Source organism: Lissotriton helveticus, chromosome 1_1 (genome assembly GCF_964261635.1).
Source record: "Lissotriton helveticus chromosome 1_1, aLisHel1.1, whole genome shotgun sequence".
NCBI classification, from domain to species: domain Eukaryota; kingdom Metazoa; phylum Chordata; class Amphibia; order Caudata; family Salamandridae; genus Lissotriton; species Lissotriton helveticus.
The window spans coordinates 1254165277-1254187380 of record NC_136057.1 but is presented as its reverse complement, the minus strand read 5'-3'; the positions used below and the strand labels follow the sequence as shown (position 1 = coordinate 1254187380).

The window sequence follows — 22104 nt, the reverse complement described above, 5'->3', positions numbered from 1 at the left end:
GACAATCGGGCTGATCTTGTGCCCCCCTGCTTGTTCAGGTAATGCATGCTCGTTGTGTTGTCTGTTCGAATTAACACTGTCAAGCCTTCTAGAACTGCCTGAAAGGATTTTAAGGCGAGGAAAATGGCCCTTAATTCCAACAGATTGATGTGCCATTTCTGTTGTTGAGTGTCCCATTTGCCACTGATCGTCATCCCTTGAAGGTGAGCGCCCCAACCTTCTAGCGAGGCATCCGTGGTCACTATGAATCTGGGGACTTCTGCGAGGAAAGCACAGCCCACTTGCAGGTGGTGTTTCTGACTCCACCATAGGATTGTATCCTTCATTCGAGGTGTTAAGGTAATGATATCCTCGAAGGAACCTGATATCTGCACCCATTGGTGACTGAGTTCCTCTTGTAAGGGTCTCATCCTCAGACGACAGTTTGGAGTGAGAGGGATGCACGATGAGATCATCCCTAGGAAAGATTTGAATCTTCGAACTGAAACGTACTCTTTTCTGAGGAGGATGGTTGCCATTGTTCGGATCTTCTCCTGTCTTTCTTTTGAAATGAAGACCTGAGCGAGCTTGGAATCCAGCGTTGCTCCTAGGAAAGACTTCCTTTGTGATGGAATCAGATCCGATTTCTCGAAGTTCACTGAAAACCCCAGGCTTTGAAACAGGCAAAGGCATTTTTGGACATGTTCGTTTGCTGTGTCGTAGGAATTGGCCTTGATAAGGCAATCGTCCAGATATGGGTATATCTGAATCCCCTGCAATCGTAGGTGGGCCGCTACAGGTGCTAGCATTTTTGTGAATACCCTCGGGGCTGAACGTAGTCCAAAGGGAAGCACCTTGAATTGGAAATCCCTGCCAGCCACTCTGAACCTTAGGAACTTCCTGTGTCTGGGGAAGATAGGGACGTGGAAGTAGGCATCCTGAAGGTCGAGTGTTGCCAAGTGGTCCCCTTCTGCCAAAAACTGGAGGATCTCTTGGAGAGTTAACATTCTGAACGTCAATTATTTGATGTACTTGTTCAGGGCACGCAAATCGAGGATTGGGCGCCATTCCCCTGATTTTTTGCGTATCAAGAAAAAACGAGAGTAAAAGCCTGTTCCTCTCTGATGTTGAGGTACTCTCTCGATTGCCCCCTTTCGAATCATTGTATTGATTTGGATGAATAGCTCCTTGAGATGTGCTGGGGGCGGCCCCTTTGGTGGTGAATTTGGAGGGGTTTTTACAAATTCTAATATGTGGCCCTTGGACACCACATCCAGCACCCATTTGTCTGTAGTAATCTTTGACCATTTTGAGCAATGTAGGGATATTCTTCCTCCAATTCGTTTTTGGCTGGGACACTTTGGCGGCAGGAAGTGATTCTCACTTCTTGTTGGTGTTATCTCTCCCCCGATATGTGGCTTTTCCTCGGGGCTGTGAGTAAGTATTCCTTCTTTGGCCATAAGGTTGTTGTTTATATGGCTGGTACCTCTGGGTGTTTTGAGTGTTTGTATAGGAGCGTTGTTGGTAATATCCTCCTCTATTTGAGAAGCTTCCTCTTCCTCTAGCGCCACAAAAGGAAGATTTGCGATACTGCAGAGTACCCAAAGATCGTGCAGTTTCCGTATCCTTTTTTATGGCCTGCAAAGCTTCATCCACATGCGAGCCGAATAGGTATTCGCCATCATAAGCCATGTTTAACACCTTGGCCTGTACTTCCTGCCTAAAGGATGTAGATTTCAACCATCCCTCTCTCCGAAGGACTGCGGCTCCTGCCAATTGTCTGAATCCTGTAGCTGCTACATCCACTGCAGCATTAATGATCTCTGACGATGCACACTCCCCTTCTTGCAGAATTTTGATAGCCTCAGACCGGTCCGGTTCAGGCAGTTTCTTAATGTAAGGCGATATGTCAGACCACATTTGTCTATCGTATCGGCCAAGAATTGCCATAGAATTAGCAACCCTCACTGTGGTCGCTGCAATCGTTGACACCTTCTTCCCAATGGTATCGAGTCGTCTTCCGTCTCTGTCCGTCGGAGTGGAGATTTGAGACGACGGGTTCTTGGCTCTTTTTTGAGCTGCCTGGGCAATGACTGAATCTGTCTTGGCCTGGCCAATCAGGCAAGCAGGTGAAGAAGCTGGTGCTCTGTATTTTTTATCCACCCGAGGTAAAACTGGAGGTAAAGAATTTGGTGTGGCCATGATCTTTTTACCTTCTTTCCAAATAAAGTCTATAATTGGAATAGACCAACTCTGCCTCTGAGACAAATTTTTAAAATCGTACAGGAAACAATCGTCCTGTTTAGTCTCCATGGTAATGAGGAACCTCTTGGTGGCATTGTCCATAATCCTATGGAAATTCGCAATATCCACAGGTGGCGATTCAGACTTTGGCTGTTCATCTGGAGAAGGTGAGTCTGCCTGATAATCTTCATACTCCGACGAATCTGATTCATCTAATTCACCTTCTTCCTGAGCCTCTTCCTCATTAAGTTCATCCTCCGTTTGGTTATAGGGTACCAGTATGCGTGGGTTATGCCCCGTTTCTTCAGGTATAGTAGGCATGGAATCTGGGGCTACTCTGGGCTGTGGGGACGAGATGTGCGAGTCGCCAGACTCCGAGGGCGGAAAGCGTTGATAGTAGTCGTCCAACATGGACATTACATTTCTGAAAAGTTCCATGGGCATTTGTGTCCCTGGTGGTGGTGCAGTATTTAACCTGGGCGAATGTGTCACTTGCTCCTCTTCTTCCTGATCCTTTACCAGTATAAGTAATTCAGATGGACTTTTGGCTGCTGGAAATAAATCATCACCAGAGTCCTCTACCTCAGAGTCCAAGAGCCTGTCTGGCATTGTTAGTGGCGACATACATGCAGACTGAGATGGGCGCTTCTGTAGTAGTGCCGCAGTGGTGGCTGGAGATGGCAAAGAGATAACGTTACTCTTGGCTGACCAGACTTGGATATCTGTGCAAGATGACAGCTTTGGAGTTACTGGATTGTCTTGAGCCACTGGGATGTCTTGTGGCGTAGATGTTGACTTGAGCAATGCAGTCGCCGTCGTTGAATGCTCCGTCGACAAATGTGTTTGGGACTTCGTCGACGGGATGTGTTTCGTCGTCGACGATGACGCCGACGGAACTGTCTTCTTCGTCGACGAGGTCGTCGACGGGGCCGTCGACGGAACCAACTTCTTCGTCGACGGGGTCGTCGACGGGATCTTCGTCGACGTGGTCGTCGACGGGGTCTTTTTTGTTGATAGCTGAATGGTCGACGGGGTTTTCCTCGTCGACGATGGGATGGTCGACGGCACCTTCGTCGACGGTGACGTCGTCGACGGCAAAGCTTTCTTCGTCGACGGTAAAGCTGTCGTCGACGGCAAGATTTTTGTCGACGCCGATGAGTGCGTCTTCGACGGAGGCTCGTCGACGGCTGGAGAGATCTTCTTCGTCGACGAGATGGGACGAATCTGGACATGGACAAAAGTTGGAGAGGACGCCGAGGACATCACCAAGGAAGTTTTAGGTGAGGAAAATGTCATAGTAGAAGTCACTGGAGTGGCTGTCTGACAGGAAACCGGCAGAGAAGTCGCTGCCTTGGTAACTGGCCTCTGAGGTGACGATAAAGACAGTCTTTTTAGATATTGGCTTCACAGATTTGTCAGAGGATTTTTTCATCTTTGAGGTAGATGGCTCGTCAGCGTCAAGAGTGAGCTGGGCCTGCTTCGCCACTTTTGCCTTAGGGGTAGTCACCTTACCCTCAGCCATTCTTTTTCTAGATCCCACAGAAGATATAGAGGCCAAACTTCCTACCTCAGAAAGTGGCAAGTCCTTATCTTTATTCCTCTGGATCCACAGGAGCAGGCGACCCTCTCTGTCCCTGAGGGTCTTGGCAGAAAAAGTGCGACAAATCTTGCACTCCTTAGCTTGATGATCCGGATACAAGCAATAAATGCATAAAGTATGCGGGTCCTCCTTGAAAAGTCTTGCCTTGCCGCAAGAGTCACAGGCCCTGAAAAGGGACTTAGATGTAGACATGTTTGAAAGTGAGAACTTTCAAGAGTAGAGAAACAACTGAGCAGAGCTCAGAGAGACTCCCTATCACACGACGTGCGGTAAAAAATCTGACAGCCTGGGTCTCTGGGGAGAATACCTTGGTGGGAATTGTGGCCTGATTGGCTGCAGTTTGGTCTAACATAATGACTTGGATAGTCACTAATGTGGAAGTTTTTCATTGGTAGCTGAGGCTACTTTACTTCCTGGTTTATTATAACTGTTATTTGCTATGTACAAATGGCATATTACTGCTTTTTTATATACCGTGGGACTCCTACTCCGACGACGGGGAATGATTCAGGCATGTGAATCTATGAAAGACACCCCTAATACTGGAGAAGTTGTTTTCAAAAGGATACTGAGGTCCTTTATATTAATCAATTGGTCCTCTTTCCTTACTTCACCGGCCTGAGTTCCCGTTAGCTCAAAGTACTTGTCTCCGTATTTACCAGCACATCTCTATCGGATCAGAGTAGAATGAGCTACCAAAGCGGAATGCTGTACCAAAAGAGTTGAAGGCTTTTATATTATAGAAATGCGCACAGGAGTACGTGGGATGATTCATCTTGTGTGAAGCATTGAGCCATAAATAGAGGTTTTGAAGATTGATTTGCAGGTTCAATGTTGATTCCAGGAAGAGTTAATATTAGTTTATTAGCCCAAGTCAGAGATCTTCGACTAAAGCTATATAAACCCAGATCATTGCTTCCTGTGATGCCTGCATAGTTTAATTAGAAGGGTCATATTCACATTAGCAAGTATCATCATCTCTATGCTCTTTGAAAGGCTGGTAAGAAACTCTGATATTAGGATCTTGAGATTGACGAGGGTCAGACAAATAGGTGACTTCCATATCTCTGTATTCCTCTTCTTCAGGGTCCTTATATTCAACTTTTGTCTAGTTGTTTTCAAGGTTGATTTTGATGACTGGCTGTTTCCAACAGCTCAAACACAAGGAGATGGTGGACAGAGTGCTGAAACTTTTCAAACACTCACCCCCAGTCACATATCTGGGTTAAACCATCATCATTCTTTAGCTCACTTTGCCACCCCAGTTCAGACACCGCTATATGCAAATCAGTCTTGACCCTGTGCCTCATGAGAACACTCCAGCCCGAACTGCCAAGCCAGGTCTTCCCTGGACCGGAAACAAGCATCCTGGGATCGGTTTCGGGCTAACAGCCCTCTTCAGCCAGGCTAGCTTGAATCCAGTGGCAAAGTGAGCAAGGGACCCACATCTGGGCATACTCTGCCAACTTAGGGCGAACAAAGCAAACACAAGGAGATGATGGACGGAGTGCTGAAACTTTTCAAACACCCCCAGTCCCAGATCTGGGTTAAACCATCATAATTCTTTAGCTCACTTTGCCACCCCAGTTCAGACACCGCTATATGCAAATCAGTCTTGACCCTGTGCCTCATGGGAACAGTCCAGCACGAACTGTCAAGCCATGTCTTACCTGGACCGGAAACAAGCATCCTGGGACCTGTTTCGGGCTAACTGCCCTCTTCAGCCAGGCTAGCTTGAATACTTTCATCACCCCCTTTGGTTTTGCTTTGTTTGCCCTAAGTTGGCAGGGTATGCCCAGACGTGGGTCCCTTTCTCACTTTGTCACTGTATTCAAGCTAGTCTGGCTGATGACGGCTGATTAGGCAGAAACCGGTCCCAGATTGCTTGTCACCAGTCCAGGGAAGACATGGTTTGGTATTTCGGGCTGGACTGTTCGCATGAGGCCCATGGTCAAACTGATTTGCATATGGCCATGTCTAAACTGGGGTGGCGGAGTGAGCTAAAGTACGATGATGGATTAAACCCAGATCGGTTGACTGGGGGTGAGTCCTTTGGTTTTGCTTTGTTTCCAACAGTTGTCATCATGGATGTACTCATAATTATTGACGTCATAGTTCGTGTTGCCTTCTAAACTGTCGGCGACAGTGCTGTCGTGGACTGTGATGTCGTGGACTGTGTCACTGTCAACATTGTTGATGTTGTTACCATCGATAATGTTGTTGATGAGGATTTCTCACTGGTAAACACTGCTAAACAGAAATCAAGTTTCTTTGCGGTGATGGTCATGTCAAAGATGAAGGCTTAGTCGTCAGTAAGCCAGACAGTGGTCTTGTCAAATATGATGTGATTTTTTATTTTAAATTTGTCAGCTCATAGATCTTTCCTTAAGTGGATGGGCCAGATGAGGGTTTTTGGGACGACTTTTAAGAGGTCCTTTGTGTCAATCCTTACATCAAGAATCCCCTTAACTTCTATCACTGATTTTATTGTGTGATTTTTTGGGGTGAGACTGAGAATTTTGTTTCAGGTGAAGGTTCTGAAAAGAAATTAGAGCGAGAATGTACTGTTTTTTGCGCTTTTCCTGAGGATTGTGAAGCAGCCCCATATTTCTCTTCAGCAGGTGAGTCTCATAATTTTGACTTTGAAACTATAACGAAAGTTTAACGTTTTGGTCTTTTAGGGTTTTAGTGTAAACAGTATAACATATCTTGCAGTTCTTGGTCTTGTGATCAGGATACAAGCAAGTTATGCAGCCCTTGTGAGGGGTTCAAAATGAAGCTGTTGTCTTTGTTCCACATGGTCTAAGAAAAACGTATAAATTATTTTTTGTGAGTATTCTGGCATATCAAATCTTAAAGATAATGGACATTTAATGAGCAATACAGAAAAAAGCAGAACTAGTTCACTTATTAGCGACTGACTGAGCACCGCTCAAGGGACTCCCTTCACACATGAGTTGCAGTAGACATTTGCGCATGGGGACCCGGGAAGGGTGAAAAATGTGTTTGTGCTGATTGGCTGAATTTCAGATCTAAGGCCCAGATGCATCAAGGTAAAATCTGCTTGCAAAGGGGCAGATTCTCAGAATCTCCCCTTTGCGACCAGTATTTTTCCATTTGGGATGCATCATCCCAAATGCAAAAATCGCAAATTAGGAATTCGCTAAATTGCGATTACTTGCATTTAAGGAACCTCACATTGAGATTCCTTACATGCAATGCATCAAAGATAAAAAAATAGTGATTTCGCTAATAGGAGTAGCAAATTACCATGAAGTTCATCTTCATGGTAATTTGCAAAAACTTTGAAAAATGCACTTTTGTGCATTTTTCAAAATTTCATGTTGCGCACAGACATGCCCTAAGGGCATGTGTGTGCGCAACATATGTCCACAGATCAATTTCAGGCGTGAAACAGGGTGTCCTTTGGACACCCCTGCACCCTTGAAATTGCATTCTCAATTTGCGATTCGCTAACTGCAATTCGTAAATTGAGAATGTCTTCCCATTCATTCCTACGGGCCTCTAGGCCCATAGGAATGAATGGGGAGGTATTCCTTAATTGCGACTCGCAATTTGCGACTCGCAATTAAGGAATTTTAAGAAATCGCAATTTTTTGAGCGAATTCTTCTTGCATAGCATTTTGCTATTCCTTATTAGCGATTCCTTATTTTTCGCTAATAAGGAATCGCAAAATGGATGCTTGATGCATCTGGGGGTTAGTAGGCTACTTCTGTGACTATGTTAAAGCTTTATGCCTATGTTTAACATAGTACTGCTCTCTATGTTTACCGTGGGATTTCGAACTTGATTACCGAGGATGATTCCAGCATGTGCATCTCTCAAAGATCCAAAACTGAAGAATACATTTTACCTGCCAATTCAGCAAGTACATTATTGTTCTGTGCAGTAATGTCTGGGGTTTGAGAGATTTAAAGTGTAGTCCCCTCCTGCACATATGAAAAAATGAGTGAAGCAGTCTTTTGTATTAACAAACGGCCACTTTCTGGGAAGTAAATTTCTCTCATATTACCTAAGATGATCTAGGATAGGTTACTGAAAATTCAAGTCTCCATAGCAGAGTTGGCCAGCATTGAATTTGTGCCAGCTTTTCAGGAAAACCAACGACCTGTAAGTGAAATGCATAAACAACCATTGTATGACAAATGAGCCTCTGTGGATCCTTTAGATATCTGACATGGATCCAGGCATTCTTGACCTTCGCAGGACATGGCTGCTGTGAAGTGTTTCAAGAATCAGAGCTAGGCTGTGTCCTACTTCCTCCTTTGAAACTGTTATGACAATACAATTGTTCAAGGTATGGGTGGCAGGGGATGTTGTGTGGACACAGAAAGATTACAACCGGAATCATGATCTTGTTAAAGACTTGAAGGGTGTCAAAGACATACAAATGATAATATCCACTGCTGTTAAGTGTTGATTTCCCCACATACAATGTTGGTACTTTTTGTGCTTCTACAATACAGCTAGATGGAAGTAGGCATTCCCAAGGTCCGCCTGGTAAATCAAGTCTATTGTATTTGAGCAGCTCCCAACAATCAAGTCAAAGTCCGCACCTTCAACTTCTGATGGGGGGGGGGAGCTGCACTGAGCTCAAAATGATAAGAGAGCTCCATTTTTCCTTACAAAGAATTAGCAGGAGTCATATAATTGATTGTCTGTATTCTATATTGGCTTATTTCTTTTGAACTAAGAAGTACCTCAAGTACATGCCTTGTGAATGTCCAGTAGTCTCTTAATAGATCATTACCTTTGAAGGGATCGTGTGTTCTGAGGTGATCTAGGCCCTTTTTATCTGTTGGTTTTATTATTGGTGATGATCAAAGTGCAGCCATTCGTTATTATAGAACCGACTAGACATTTGTGAAGCTTACACTCTTCCAAATGTATTGAAATGCTTCCACCTATGATAAGACCCAACACTGAGGATACATATGGAAAGTCATTGATTAGCTGTTGGGAGGGCTTTCCCCTTGCAGTAAAATACTATTGATCTCTTCATCTCAATGCCCATTGGCTACAACACTGGAGGTACTGGTGATATGGATGTACTTACAGGTGCTACTCTGATGCTTGATAGTAATAGGAATATTGAACACGCAGGTGAATTCTTAAATCAGTGTGCCCTAGGGATGAGAAAGTATTCTCAATATTGAGCCCTGCGTTGTTTAACATCTATGTTCAACCCCTAGCAATTGTAGCAAGAAGTAGAGGGATATCATTGGTATCGTATGCCGATGGCACCCAGCTAGTTATTGCCTTTTCAAAAAAGTGCAAAAATAATCTGCTTCAATTTAAGGAGGACCCGTTAGCAATCCAGCAAGATTAGAATGGTCTTGCTTAGAAAGGTGCTGTTTTTGACCAGATGTTGAGCTGTCACAGTTGTTGATGGGATAGTAAATGTCTATATACCTTAAAACTACAGCCCTGGAAATAAAGCTATGAGCAGTACTAAGGTGTTTGAACCTGTAGTGCTTCAAAATATGACAAACCTGTCTGAGTAGTCTTAAATGGAATATTGAACTTAGAAACTTATCTTACAAAGCTATCTTGAAAAGTCAGGACCTCATCAATTGAAGGAGCTGTGATAGATAACAGGTTGTAGTCAAACTTTGCAGTATCTAACATAGAAGTGGTCAATTCTGTGTGCTAAACCAGAGGTGTTCCCACTCTAAGCCGGATATGTGCTTTGTCTCTTCAGTTCAGACTGAAATGCTGGTTGATGTGAAACTTCAGTAAGAACTGGAGAAGGAATGGCTGGAAATCCCATAACTATGATGTTCTTTTAAGCTGGCAAAAAAATAATTACAAGCCATTCCTATTTTGGCTGGATTCTTGCATGGAAGAGGTGACTTATTCTTCCTCTGCATCTTTGTCGGAGAGGTCTGTGGCTCTAACTTACCCCTAGCGTCATTCTTTTTTTCCCCTTGTGCTATCACATACATATTCCTTATACGAATAGGCATAACAGGTTTCTCACTAGATGGTGAAGCTGATGTCAGTGTGTGCCTCTCTGTCAATGGATTTAACATCAAGCATCTTCATGTTGTATGCCGCAATGTAATCTATTTTGATGTGCTTGACTTTGATTTGCTTGACTTTGAATGATTTGTTGCTGTGTCGTAATTACTGATGAAGAGTATGTTGCTGATCTTCTTGACTGTTACTGCCTGTGATCAAACCTGTTAAGATGGAGTGCTTAAACAGAGACACAAGTGATGCATGCAGCACAGGAATTATCGACGTAGGACATCTCAACGGCATCTGCAATGGCATTCATGATGGGGTTTATTATCTATTTTGCCCATTTTTTGCTTCTTACTTGGCGGATCCATAGAAACCACTGACAGTGCTGAGGTGGAGATATAGGTTTCCCTAATCCTTTCTTTTTGGCGTGGAATTCAAGCAGCAGATTCTAAAAATGGCTAGAATGTTCTTTTCTCCTCAGCAAGATGCCCTCCTGATCCATCAAAATCCTTTTTTAAATTTTCTGACAGAGACTCTCATGTTAACAAAGGCTGCAAACAAGACCCAGGATACAAAAGAAATTAGGATTCTCAGATCTTTTTCATTACCCCCAAGACATGTCACAAAAGGGATGGCTATTCTGGCCATAAATAGTAAACAGATACCTGAAGAGAAACTTAGAAAAGAGGCAGCAGGAAAATATTTTTTAGTTCTGCTGCTAACTGCAAAAACACATCCATATTGAAGACATGACAGAGCCCATTATCCTGAGGTTTTCACAGAAGGTGTAAATTAATATTCGACTACCCACACTGTGCATTCAGGGCAGCTAGGTCAGCATGCAATATGAAGGCACAGTGAAGTTTACTTTTCACCTACTATGACCCTAGGCTATTATGCCTTTCATCCTTTCATTTTTCCTTTTAAAAAATACATATTTTACTCTTCAAACCTTTTTCTTCAGCTTTTAGATGCCTATGAATAGGTAATTGGAATATTTTTAAAGGCATAAGTGAACATACATATAATTTAAATACATTGTTATTTTCTTAAATTAAGCTTGGCATAGTTAGTTTGTAGTGTTCATTAATTTCAGAGAATATCAATAATGCTGAAAGATAAATCACTGCCAACACCACCAGTCTCTACATAACCTGGGATGAGATTGCATCAGCAACCTTCACTTAAGCCTGGGGACAAGTTCAGAGTACTCAGTGTCTAAAAACATAGCCCTAGCTTTGTTAACTTTCAGCAAAATAAAACCATGCATCCTATCCAGTGGACTTAATGTAGGGTTTCCTAGTGGACAAAGAGGAGACAAAAACATTTAGATCGTGGTGACACCGCTGTATCAATCCATGACATCAGGAGGAGATTCATATGAACTGCAGGGTAATATGAAAGATAAGTCGAAATAACTAACATTTTGTTTATTCGATAATTAGTTACTTTTACACACCCACACAAGGCTCAACAAGGTTTCCTTGTTGGTTTAATTGTCTATCTTAGGGATTTATTCTTGAAAAAAACTTCTGGATACATATGCAACATTACTGAGAATATGTCAATATTATTTCTACATCCTATGCATCACTGTCGAGTTTCAATAACGTTTTACATATTGGAGAAAAATCCTTATTCTAAAATTCAGCCATTCGACCGTCATCATGAGCAGAAAACTGAATATAGGTATGTAGGTTATATGCAACGATAAACAAGTCGCCTTATTAAAAACTTTATGAAAACTCACCCAAAGTTAGTCTCTGGAACAAACGACAACTGACTTCTTGAATATTTTCACTGTTTTGAAATGTTTTCATTGCCTTCATTATAAGATTATAGCATCTAACATTGCCAGACATAAGCACTTCAACATTACTCGCTGAAAAACAATAACCATGTCAGACACTTTAATCTATGAAGAAATGGACCACCGTGTTACAAATTAATATGCAGATATTACATCATCATCGATATCACTTTATATAGATATTTAATAAGCATAGTGTTCTTCGTCAACTGCTGACCATGATACAATAAAATTCACGGAAACTTTATTTAAAAAAGTCGATCATTTTGCCTTAGCTGACTAAAATCTCAATCTATGTAAACGGTATAACGAATACTGGAATTTCCAGACCGAAATAAAAGTTTTAACATAAACATCAATAGAAAGCTCCCATTTGTGAACGTGAAGGCAATCATAAACTCATTTAATAAGCAGGTGGAAAAATAGGTGGATAGGCTTTGTAAGTCAAAGCAACTGAAAAAGATTTATATTTAAGCAATTCTGAAATGCTGAGACAGAAGGTAATCACAGGGCTATAGTGTGTTTCCTGCACTAAATTACCAAAACACTGCAAACTTAGATGAAACTCTGACAGACAAGGGAGTATTTCACCAGAGGGCACAGATTCGTGAATGTACATTCTAGTTTTATAGTCTAGCTTCAACAAAACATAATTAAAATCTACTTCTAAAAGAAGCTCTGGTATTCAGCTACGTGTTTCACTGGGGAGTGATCAGCTGCGTTCATAAATCAAATTACGTAGACCAATATGTTCAGGATACGTGATATTTTGTTCCCTGGAAATATGAGTGATGATTCATATTGTGATATACAGAAGATGTTGGACAGATGGCAGTTAACAAAGCATTACTGATTGTAGAGTGTTGGATATGATTTTTTTTGTAACAACTGGTTTGTGGCTTGTTCAGTTGTACATAAACGTGCTATGCATGCTTACCACAATCTAATATTTGACTCAGATCGATGTTGGGCTTGTTCAGCTTCTACCAACAGGACTAAACTACAAATCACCTGGAAGCCCAAATTTCCCTCAGGAATAACCTTAGATGAATTTCATACAACTTTGTAGTTTGCTTGCATTCCATGTAGTGGGCAAATTATTATTGTATCTATTAGCCATGAGCGGCTGCAGGGTCTGATGTGAATCCATAAAGCTGTAAATAATGAGAACAACTTCAAGGTTACTCGCTAGATGCAGTATGTAAGCTATTTCCCAATATTAACTTGCCATTATCCACTTGTGGGTGACTGTCACCTAGCGGTGGGTGGATACTCTGCCTTTAAACGGTTAATTCGACGCTCTGAACCAGAAAGCATCCTAAGCGTCACAGCTGATTCCAATTATATGCATACTGTTGATAATAATTATAACTCCTTAGTAGGCAAGCCACGTAAGTTATATGATGAAGATTTATTGAAGAGGATAAGGATAATTTTACTTACCCAGTAAGCATCTGTTCTTGGTATTTAGAGCTGTAGACTCACATGCTGTGCATACTACTGCCATCTAGTGTTGGGTCTGGATGTTTGCAAGTTGTTCCTCTTCGCATAGGTCTTTCCTAGTGATAGTGAGCATGGTCATCGACTCCATTGTTAGATTGTTTTCCCGCAAGAGGGTGAGAATGGAGTAAGTAAGTGTAGTATAGAGATGTCCATGTGTATAAATGTGTAATGAAGAACTGCAACAACTACAGGTACCCGGGGAGGCGGGTGGGCGCATGTGAATCTACAGCTCTACATGCCAAGAACAGATGCTTACTGGGTAAGTAATGTTATCCATTCGAGGCAGATGTACTGTAGATACACATGCTTTCCATAGACTATAAATCAGTATACTCCAAAAGCGGAGGCTACCCTGTATATGTTGCAGTTGTTTGGAGCAGTGTTTTAAGTACTGCTTAACCTACACTAGCCTGTTGTCGGGCTAACACATCTACACAATAGTGTTTGGTAAATGTATGTGGTGTAGAGTAGACCATGTAGCTGCTTTACATATGTCAGCTAGAAGGATGTTACCTAAAATGGCCACAGAAGCCCCTATTTTGGGAATGGAATGTGCTCTAGGGGGTATAGTCAAAGTCCTTTTGGCTTTAGCATAGCATGTTTGAATTAATTTAACAATCCATCTCGCAATACCAGGTTTAGAGATAGGACTGCCTTTATGAGGGGGAGCAAATGCTACAAACAGTTGTTTTGTAGAAGTCCTTTGTCCTATCTAAATAGTACAATAAAGCTCTTTTAGTGGCAAGAGTGTAAAGAGCGCATTCTGCTACTGAATAAGGTTGAGGAAAGAAAACTGGTAACTCAACAGATTGGTTTATATGAAGAGCAGAAACTACTTTGGGAAGGAATGTGGGGTTGGTACAGAGAAATATCCTGTCTTTGTGTAGCTGAAAGGTTCTTCTAGTGTTAATGTCTGTAGCTCACCAACTGTCCTTAGTGAAGTGATAGCAATGAGGAAAGTTACTTTCCATGAGAAGAACTGTAAAGGGCATTTGTGTAATGGTTCAAAAGGTGGACCCATGAGCCTTGTGAGGACAATGTTGAGATTCCACACTGGGGCAGGAGGAATCATTGGTGGTATTACCCTTTGTAAACCTTCCATGAAGGCCTTGATTACTGGAACTCTGAATAGTGACAGATGTTGCCTATTTTGTAAGTATGCAGCTACAGCTGCAAGGTATAAACGAATAGACGTGTAAGCCAGCCCTGTTCATTGTAAACAATGTTTTGTATAGAAGCATCTAAAGGATTGATTTTGCTGTTTTTGCAATATACAGCATCTCTTTTCCATTTTGCAGCATAGCAAGCTCAGGTGGTAGGCTTTCTTGCTTCTTTTAGAATATTCATACAGTCTGATTGTAAATTTAAATAATCAAACTATGACTTTAGGAGCCAGATCGCTAAATTCAATTCTTTTGGATTTGGAGGTCTGATTTCTCCATGGTTCCGAGTGAGGAGACTGGAGTTCAGGTGCAGTTTTTGATGTGGAACTAGTGGCAGCTCCAACAGGGTGCTGTACCATGGTTGACGAGCCTATGTAGGGCTACCAGAATTAGTGTGAAGGATGTTTGCCTGAGCTTCCGATCCATCCATGGAATGAGCGGGAGAAGCGGAAAGCTTAGGCAAATATCCCTGACCAGTTCATCCATAGGGCATTGCCCTTTGATCGCGGGCGTGGGTACCTGGAGCCAATGTTTGGGCATTTTGCATTATCAGCTGTGGCAAGGAATATGCTACTTACCAGTATGCATCTGTTCTTGGCATGTAGAGCTGCTGACATTTATATCTATGCATAGATCGCTGCCTAGTGTTGGGTCCGGATGATTGCACATTGTTGTCCTGGAAGAGTCTTCGAAGTATCACGAGATAGGTGGCTCCTCCCTTGGACTACAGTGCGCATGGGCATCCTCTCCATCTTCAGATTGTTTTTCGCCATTGCGGCAGAGATGGAGTGTAATACAGTAAGTGATGACCATGCCTGAGAATGATTCTGAGTGCCACAGCTGCGACAGGCACCGGGGAGGAGGGCGGGCGATATACATTTCAGCAGCCCTACATGCCAAGAACAGATGCATACTGGTAAGTAGCATATTCCGTTCTAGGCATGTGGGCTGCTGAATTTATATCTATGCATAGAATAAATAGCAGTATCCTCCTTAGCGGCGGTTGCCCGTGCCAGCTGCGGCAGTCTGAAAAAGAGTTCTGAGAACAGCCTGACCTGCACCAGCTTGCCGTTTGGAGTGTACATCCACGCAGTAGTGTTTGGTGAATGTGTGTATGGTGGTCCATGTGGCTGCTCTACATATATCCTCTAGAGGAATGTCTAGGAAAGCCATGGATGCCCCTAACTTGCGCGTGGAATGCGCTCTTGGGGGAACTGTTAATGTGCGTTTTGCTTTTTGATAACAGATTTGTATGCACTTAACGATCCATCTGGCTATACCTGACTTTGAAATGGGGTTGCCTTTGTGTTGTGGAGAGAAGGCAACAAACAGTTGCTTAGTCTTCCTGAAATCCTTTGTCCTGTCTATGTAATACAGGAGAGGTCTTTTGACATCTAGAGTGGGCAGTGCTCTGTCTGCTACCGAGTCTGGATTTGGGAAGAAAACGGGCAGTTCTATGGTTTGGGTAATGTGGAACTGCAACACCACCTTAGGAATGAATTTGGGGTTGGTACGCAGCACCACCCGATTAGCATGAATTTGTATGAATGGCTCTTGGATAGTTAGGGCTTGAAGCTCACTAACTCTCCTTAGCGAAGTGATTGCCACTAGAAAAGCCACTTTCCATGTTAGAAACTGTATCTCACAAGAGTGAAGATGTTCAAAGGGTGGTCCCATTAGTCTGGTGAGAACTATGTTTAGATTCCAGACAGGTGAAGGAGGGTGTCTGGGAGGAATCACTCTTTTGAGTCCTTCCATAAAAGCTTTAATGGCCGGCACTCTAAAAAGAGAAAGATGCTGTCTGTTCTGAAGATAAGCTGCCAGTGCGGCCAAATGTATCCTAATGGAACTATATGCCAGATTACATTTGTATAGGTGCAACAAATAACATATAATGTCTTGTGTGGATGCATCTAGCGGGTTTATATCATTAGTAGAACAGTAAATGACAAATCGCTTCCATTTGGCCGCGTAGCACGCCCTGGTTTTAGGCCTTCTTGCCTCCTTGATGATGTCCATACAGTCAAGGGGCAAGTTGAGATAGCCAAACTCTATGACCTCAGGAGCCATATCGCAAGGTTTAACTGTTGCGGATCTGGGTGCTGAATGTATCCACGGTTCTGAGTGAGGAGACTGGGCTTGAGGTGCAGCCGTTGGTGAGGCACCACTGAAAGTTCTAGGAACGTGGTGTACCACGCTTGCCGTGCCCACGTTGGAGCAACTAGGATGAGCGTCATGGAATGCTGCCGCAGTTTGCGTGCCACTAGTGGTATGAGCGGTGCTGGAGGAAAAGCGTACGCAAATCTGCCTGACCAGTTCATCCATATCGCATTGCCCTGAGACTGCGGGTGTGGGAACCTGGCGGCGAAGGTTTGGCATTTTGCGTTTTCCTTTGTGGCGAAGAGGTCTATCTCTGGATGGCCCCACTGCTGGAAATATGGTTGGATCACTGAGGGGTGAGCAGGTCCGCCATCTGGTTGTCTTTGCCTGGGAGATGTTCCGCCATGAGGAACATGTTCCTTTGAATAGCCCACTTCCACATGCTCTGGGCTAGATGAGACAATTGTGGAGAGTGCGTGCCTCCCTGCTTCTGGATGTAATACATGGCAGTCATGTTGTCCGTCCGGATCAGCACAACTTTGTTGCACAGATGCAGCCTGAAGACATTCATTGCCATGAAAATTGCCATGCGCTCCAACAGGTTGATGAGCATTTTTTGCTGCTGCGCTGTCCATAGTCCCTGCACTGTATAATGGAGGACATGCGCTCCCCAACCCTGGAGAGATGCGTCAGTTGTCAGCACTATCTGTGGTACAGGCTCTTGGAACGGTCGTCCCCTGCAAAGGTTTTGTATGTTCCACCAATGCAGAGAGTTGTATGCACGACCGGTCACCAACACTAGGTGTTTCAGATGCCCTTGAGCCTGGTCCCACTGTCGTGCCAGGCATTCCTGAAGCAGACGCATGTGTAGCCTTGCGTGAGGGACTATAAAGATGCAGGAGGCCATCATACCTATCAGCCGCAGGAAAACCTGAGCTGGGAGCGATTGTTGTGGCTTGAACTTCTGAATGAGCAATTGCATGCTGTTGACTCTGGCTGCGTTTGGGTGCGCTGTCGCTGTTAGAGTGTTGAGTGTCGCACCCAAGTATTGTTGCATATGTGCAGATTGAAGGTGTGATTTTGGGTAATTGAGCGAAAATCCTAGACTGTGTAGGAGGTGAATCGTGTGGGACATGTGGCTGGCACATTGCTGGGCTGACTTTGCTTGAACAAGCCAGTCTTCCAGATAAGGATAGACGTGGATGTGTTGTCTCCGAAGGTGCGCCGCCACTGTTGCCAAGCACTTCGTGAACACCCTGGGGGCAGTAGTGACCCCGAAAGGCAGGACCTTGAATTGGTAATGCTGGTTGTTTATGGTGAACCTGAGATATTTCTTGTGTCCTGGGTGAACGGGAATGTGGAAATATGCGTCTTTTAAGTCCAGGGTTGCTAGGAAGTCTCCCTGACTGAGCAATGGTAGAACTTGTTGTACAGTCAGCATGTGAAAATGTTCTGACAAGAAGTACTGGTTCAGGGGTCTGAGGTCTAGAATGGGCCTGAGAGACCCGTCCTTTTTTGGGATTAAGAAGTACAGTGAGTACACCCCTGTACCCTGCTGATTTAAAGGCACGAGTTCTATGGCCCCTTTTTGCAGCATGCAGAGGACTTCTTGCTGCAATAAGTGCATGTGCTCTGCGGACATAGGACGGTGCCTTGGGGGTATGTTGGGTGGAGTGGAGGTTAGTTCTAGACAATAGCCGTGTTGTATAATGTCTCTCACCCACCTGTCTGTGGTTATGCCTTCCCAGACTAGCAGGAACTGCTGGAGTCTCCCCCCCGACTGGTGTTATATGGTCGGGGGGCAGTGACAAGACGTCACTGTTTATTGGTGGCGGAGGATCTGGTATTATTATTTCTGCGTCCTCTGCCTTTGGTGCTGTTCCCACGATAGCCACGCCTATTGTTTTTGTTATAGGTGGTCTGCGAGCCCCCTCTGTTGTATCCCTATACAACAGAGGGGGCTCGCTTGACCTCTGGAGGCTCCCCTGTTACCGGCGCGACGAAAGGAACTGCCCCTGAACTGTTGTGATTGCAGAGCCCCCATGGATTTTGCTGTCTCAGTGTCTTTTTTAATTTTCTCAAGGGTTGTGTCTACATCAGGGCCAAAGAGAAAATCAGGGTGGGTCGGCTGGTTGAGTAAAGTAGTTTGTATCTCTGGCTTAAAACCAGAGATGCGTAGCCAGGCATGCCTTTTAAGCATCACACTTGTGTTTATGACCCTAGCTGCCATGTCTGCTGCATCTAGCGTACACTTGATGAACGCATTGGAAAGTAATTTCCCCTCCTGTATCAGCATTTCTGCTCCCTCCTTATAAGTCTCAGGCAGGTGTTGCAGTAGCTGCTCTAACGTGTCGTAGTGTGCCCTATCATATCTGGCTAATAGGGCTTGTGTGTTGGAGATCCTCCAAATATTTGCTGCTTGAGCCGCTACTCGCTTGCCAGATGCTTCAAAGATTTTGGATTCTTTGTCCGGAGGGGGAGCATCACCACTGGTTTGAGAGTTTGCCCGTTTACGAGCATTAGCCACTACGAGGGAGTCCAACGGGAGCTGGCCTTTGATGTACGTAGGGTCCACAGGTGCAGGCCGGTACTTCTTTTCAATCCTTGGGTTTACAACCCGTGCCCTTGTGGTCTCCTTGAAGATGTCAGTAGCGTGTTTAAGGACACCTTTTAGCATAGGTAATGTTTTTACTGATCTTTCTGAAGTTAAGAAAGTATCAAACAAAAAGTTCTCCTCTACCGGGTCAGCATGCATGTCCACATCATGGTTTTTGGCTGCCCTTTCAATCAAAGCGTTAAACGCAGCAGTATCTTCAGTAGGCGAGGTTTTGATGGTATAGGACTGAGTGTCAGGTGTGGTCTGTGGCTCACTAGTGTCAACAGGGTCAGTCCAGGGTTGCTGTTCATCCTGATCTGTGTCAGCAGGATAATTGAACTCATCATCATTGTATCCCTCCCCTATATCTTCATAGGTGCGTGTGGGTGAATAGGAATAGTCTTGTTCATAGGACTCCACAGGCTCAGAAAGAACAGGTGAGGTTGCGGAGTCTCTCTTTCTTTTCAGAGGGATCTTGTATGACTCCAAAGGTCTTTCTGGAGCTATTTTCCGTTTATAAATGGTGAGTCTACCTGTATCCGAGTCGATGAACAGTTTCGTTTGATTGTCATAGGAGGGTGGTTGGAAAATGACATCCTCTTCAGTGGACTGACACCTGGAAACTGCCAACACTTTCTTGGTAGGGTCTGTGCTTTTTTGTGGCTCGACGGTTTTTGGTCGAGCGGTTGGGGGCAGTCCATATTTAATAGGTTGTGAAAGCAGTGGAGACGAGCCGACTGTTGTTGAGGGTGTCGCCGTCTTCGATCCGACCAACTTCTTAGGATCACTTGGCTGCTTGTGGACGTTCGTCGATTCGAGCTGTCGGTGCGCAACAGGTACGCCTTTTTGCTTCGACGCGACGTGCTCTTTCGGGTCGGGTGTACTTTTTGACTCGAAGGCCTTGCTGGATATTAGCGCCGAGGCTGGAAGTTTCGGATCGACAGTCTTCCTAGCCTTGATTCCTTTGCCAGTGTCGCCAGCTTTGGGCGTGGGCGTCGACAGCGTCAGCGCGACGTGCTTGACGGCAGAGACAGGCTTCGGCGTCCCGTGTTTTGGGTATACGCCCCCTTGTGACCCCGAAGGGTTAACGACACTTTTAGATGGTTTCGGAGCCGACGAATCCGAAGCTGTCGATCCGAGGACTGACGTAAGCAGTTTCGGTTTCGATACAGTTCCTGTCGGTTTCGGTTTTGCAGTCGAAAGTGGCTGATGGACCGATGGCTCTGTAGAAGTATTCTTAGCCGGGCCTGGACGCGGGGCTATAGAATGCGGGTAAAGATCTTGGCTAAGGCCTTCCGGCGATGCCTCGACCTGAGCCGTAGAGAGTATAGTGTTAGTATCGGGCCCCGCGATTGCGGATGGGCCTTGCTCATCGCTTGAGTCATCATCGACGGCTCCGATGGCGTCTGCGTCGTCTCCTACCTCGACAATGTTGTCTTCATGGACGTAGTCTTGTTCTTCGTCCACACTATATTGTGAGTCGTGCTCCGAAGCAGGGTCCGACTGCCGGTCTGGATCCTCTTGATCGACGCCCTCGATGACGTCTGCCTCGAAGATATCCTCTGGGTCTGGCGCTGTTTGCTGGGCCAACTGCCTCGCGGCGCGTCAAGGCCGAAGTGTTTTTTTCGACCGGAACTTGGAACAGGCCATGCAGCTGGCCTCGTCGTGGTCCGGGGATAGGCACTTGTTGCACACCGGGTGCACATCGATGTGAGGGTATTTGGAGTTGCAGACGGGGCATCTCTTGAACGGGCTCCGTTCCATCGTCGACGCTCGTCGGGGCCTAGGTGTCGAAAGGCAATACGGCCTTCGACGTCCTGTTCGAAGAACTGGATGAAGTATTGGGCACCAAACGAGAGACAATACCGACGCCCCGAAGGCCTTTTGGCCTCGCGAAAAGTATTTAAAGTATATTCCGAACTGGAGTCGAGAAGGTACATCCGAACCCAATGGCGGAAAAAAACAATTCTGACGATGGAGAGGATGCCCATGCGCACTGTAGTCCAAGGGAGGAGCCACCTATCTCGTGATACTTCGAAGACTCTTCCAGGACAACAATGTGCAATCATCCGGACCCAACACTAGGCGGCGATCTATGCATAGATATAAATTCGGCAGCCCACATGCCTCGAACATAGGTCTATTTGTAGGAATCCCCACTGTTAAAAGTACGGAAGGAGAACTCGTGAATTTGTTGCCTTCTTCTGCTGAGGAGATCGGCAATTTGATTTTTTACTCCTCAGAGATGTTCTGCCAGAAGATAAATCTTGTGATGGATCACCCAATTCCAAATGGCGTGAGTGAGTGTTGACACTTGGAGAGAGTGTGTCCCCCCCCTTGCTTCTGTACATAGTACATTGCTGTCATGTTGTCCGTCCGTACTAGGACAGTTTTGGTTATGAGATGAGTTTGAAAAGCTTTTAGTGCTAGGAAGACAGCTAAGAGCTTAAGATAGTTGATGTGGAGAGTTTCCTGCTTGTTGCTCCACATGCCTTGTATTGTGTAATGTTTTAGGTGAGCCCCCCAATCTGTTAGAGATGTGTCTGCAGTGAGCACGATTTGTGGAACGGGGTTGATGAAAGGCCGGCCTGCTGATATGTTTTGTGGGTTCCACCACTGCAGAAAGCGATGTGTACGGCCGTCTACCAACACTAGAACGGTTAATAGACCCTGTGATTGATTCCACCGACTTGCTAAGCCCTCTTGTAGGGGGCACATATGAAGCCTTGCATGGGGTACAAATGCTATGCAAGACGCCATAATTCCCAGTAGTTGCATGAACACTCTGGCTGGTAATGTTTGGTTGGGATGAAACTGTTGAATGATTGCCTGAATATTGTGTATTCATGCTATGGTGGGAGAGGCTAGAGCCTTGACTGTGTCTAGAGTGGCTCCTAGATAAGACTGCATCTGTGAGGGATGCAGGTGAGACTTTTGTGCATTGATGGTGAAGCCCAGTTGATGAAGTAGATCTTTTGTGAACTGTATGTGCCTGTAGACGGGCCCTGTGTACCAAGAGTTGGGGTGATATCGGATGGTGGGGTAGGAACAGGCAGTACACTAATTCTTGGTGTCAACGAGGGTTTTATTGGTATTCCGCGTTGGGTTTGTAACATGAGA

The 22104-nt window shown here is 44.7% G+C and overlaps 1 protein-coding gene across 2 annotated transcripts in view; it reads right to left on the bottom strand.

Moving 5' to 3' along the window:
• LRRK2 (leucine rich repeat kinase 2) overlaps positions 1-22104 on the bottom strand; it is a 2266429-nt gene that overhangs the window by 2006824 nt on the left and 237501 nt on the right. For both annotated transcript variants that reach the window (XM_078680082.1, XM_078680090.1), the window contains one exon: positions 11563-11694. In XM_078680082.1, coding sequence (XP_078536208.1) covers positions 11563-11694 — 132 coding nt within the window. The remainder of the gene's footprint in view (positions 1-11562; positions 11695-22104) is intronic.